The sequence below is a fragment of the Palaemon carinicauda genome, chromosome 32, assembly GCF_036898095.1.
Source record: "Palaemon carinicauda isolate YSFRI2023 chromosome 32, ASM3689809v2, whole genome shotgun sequence".
NCBI lineage: Eukaryota > Metazoa > Arthropoda > Malacostraca > Decapoda > Palaemonidae > Palaemon > Palaemon carinicauda.
Genome location: NC_090756.1, coordinates 27,642,318 through 27,643,372, shown reverse-complemented (window position 1 = coordinate 27,643,372; position 1,055 = coordinate 27,642,318). Strand labels below are relative to the sequence as shown.

At 23.5% G+C, this 1,055-nt stretch overlaps 1 protein-coding gene across 1 annotated transcript in view; it reads right to left on the bottom strand.

Moving 5' to 3' along the window:
• LOC137625761 (proteoglycan 4-like) overlaps positions 1-1,055 on the bottom strand; it is a 6,688-nt gene extending 5,633 nt beyond the window's left edge. The window contains exon 1 of the mRNA XM_068356656.1: positions 882-1,055. Within this exon, the coding sequence (XP_068212757.1) occupies positions 882-992 (111 nt within the window). The 5' untranslated portion in view covers positions 993-1,055. The remainder of the gene's footprint in view (positions 1-881) is intronic.

The following is a 1,055-nucleotide window of genomic DNA, read 5'->3' as shown; positions in this document are numbered from 1 at the left end:
ATTATTATTATTACTAGATAAGCTACAATCCTAGTTGGAAAAGCAAGATGCTATAAGGCCAGGGGTCCCAACAGGGAAAATAGCCCAGTGAGGAAAGGAAACACGGAAAAATTGAATAATTTAAGAACAGTAACAACTGTAATATCTATTATTTTAATTCACCAAAGAAATTTGTGATTGAAATTTCTATAAAACAATTTTAATGCATAATAACTCTTGTTTTTTCGTTAACATATAAAAATCAGTTTTTCGAGTGACAGTTAATGTCTTACCAAAATGATGATGATAATAATAATAATAATAATAATAATAATAATAATAATAATAATAATAATAATAATAATAATAATAATAATAATTGCAAGATATAGAAATATTTCCATTTTGTAGAACTTGGGGTTTACAGCTAGAAGGTTTAATCTATATTTCATATATTTATATTATTTCCACTACACAATGTCCATTTAATAATCTATAATTAATTCTCTTAATAGGTCTACTTAAAGTCAGATTTTGATTTTATTTACGAAGAAAACCTCGAATAAATATATTAATTGATTATAAACATTAACAAATTATTTTTGTAGTAAAATATGACATATTTTAGATATATTTATACCTTAAAGATTATAGATATATAATAAAGACAGCGGAAGTTTAAAGATATTGAAATTCAAAAAGAAAATTCGAAGTCAGATTTTAATTTTATCTACGAAGAAAAATAAATATATTAATTGATTATTATCATTAACAAATTATTTATATAGTAAAATATGACATATTTAGATATATTTATACCATAAAGATTATAGATATATAATAAAGACAGCGGAAATTTAAATACATTGAAATTCAAAAATAAGATTTGCTGTGTTACCAACCTTGCTGTCCGAAGGTAGACGGAAGTAGACCAATAGGAGAATTAGAAGAGATATAAGTAGTATATCTACCATGCGAGATAATGATATATTAATGTCACTTCTAAATGACATATTTATGGCTGTTTTTTGTTTTATTCGCGGAAGTTATAGTAATTTTTCCACTTTTATTTCACC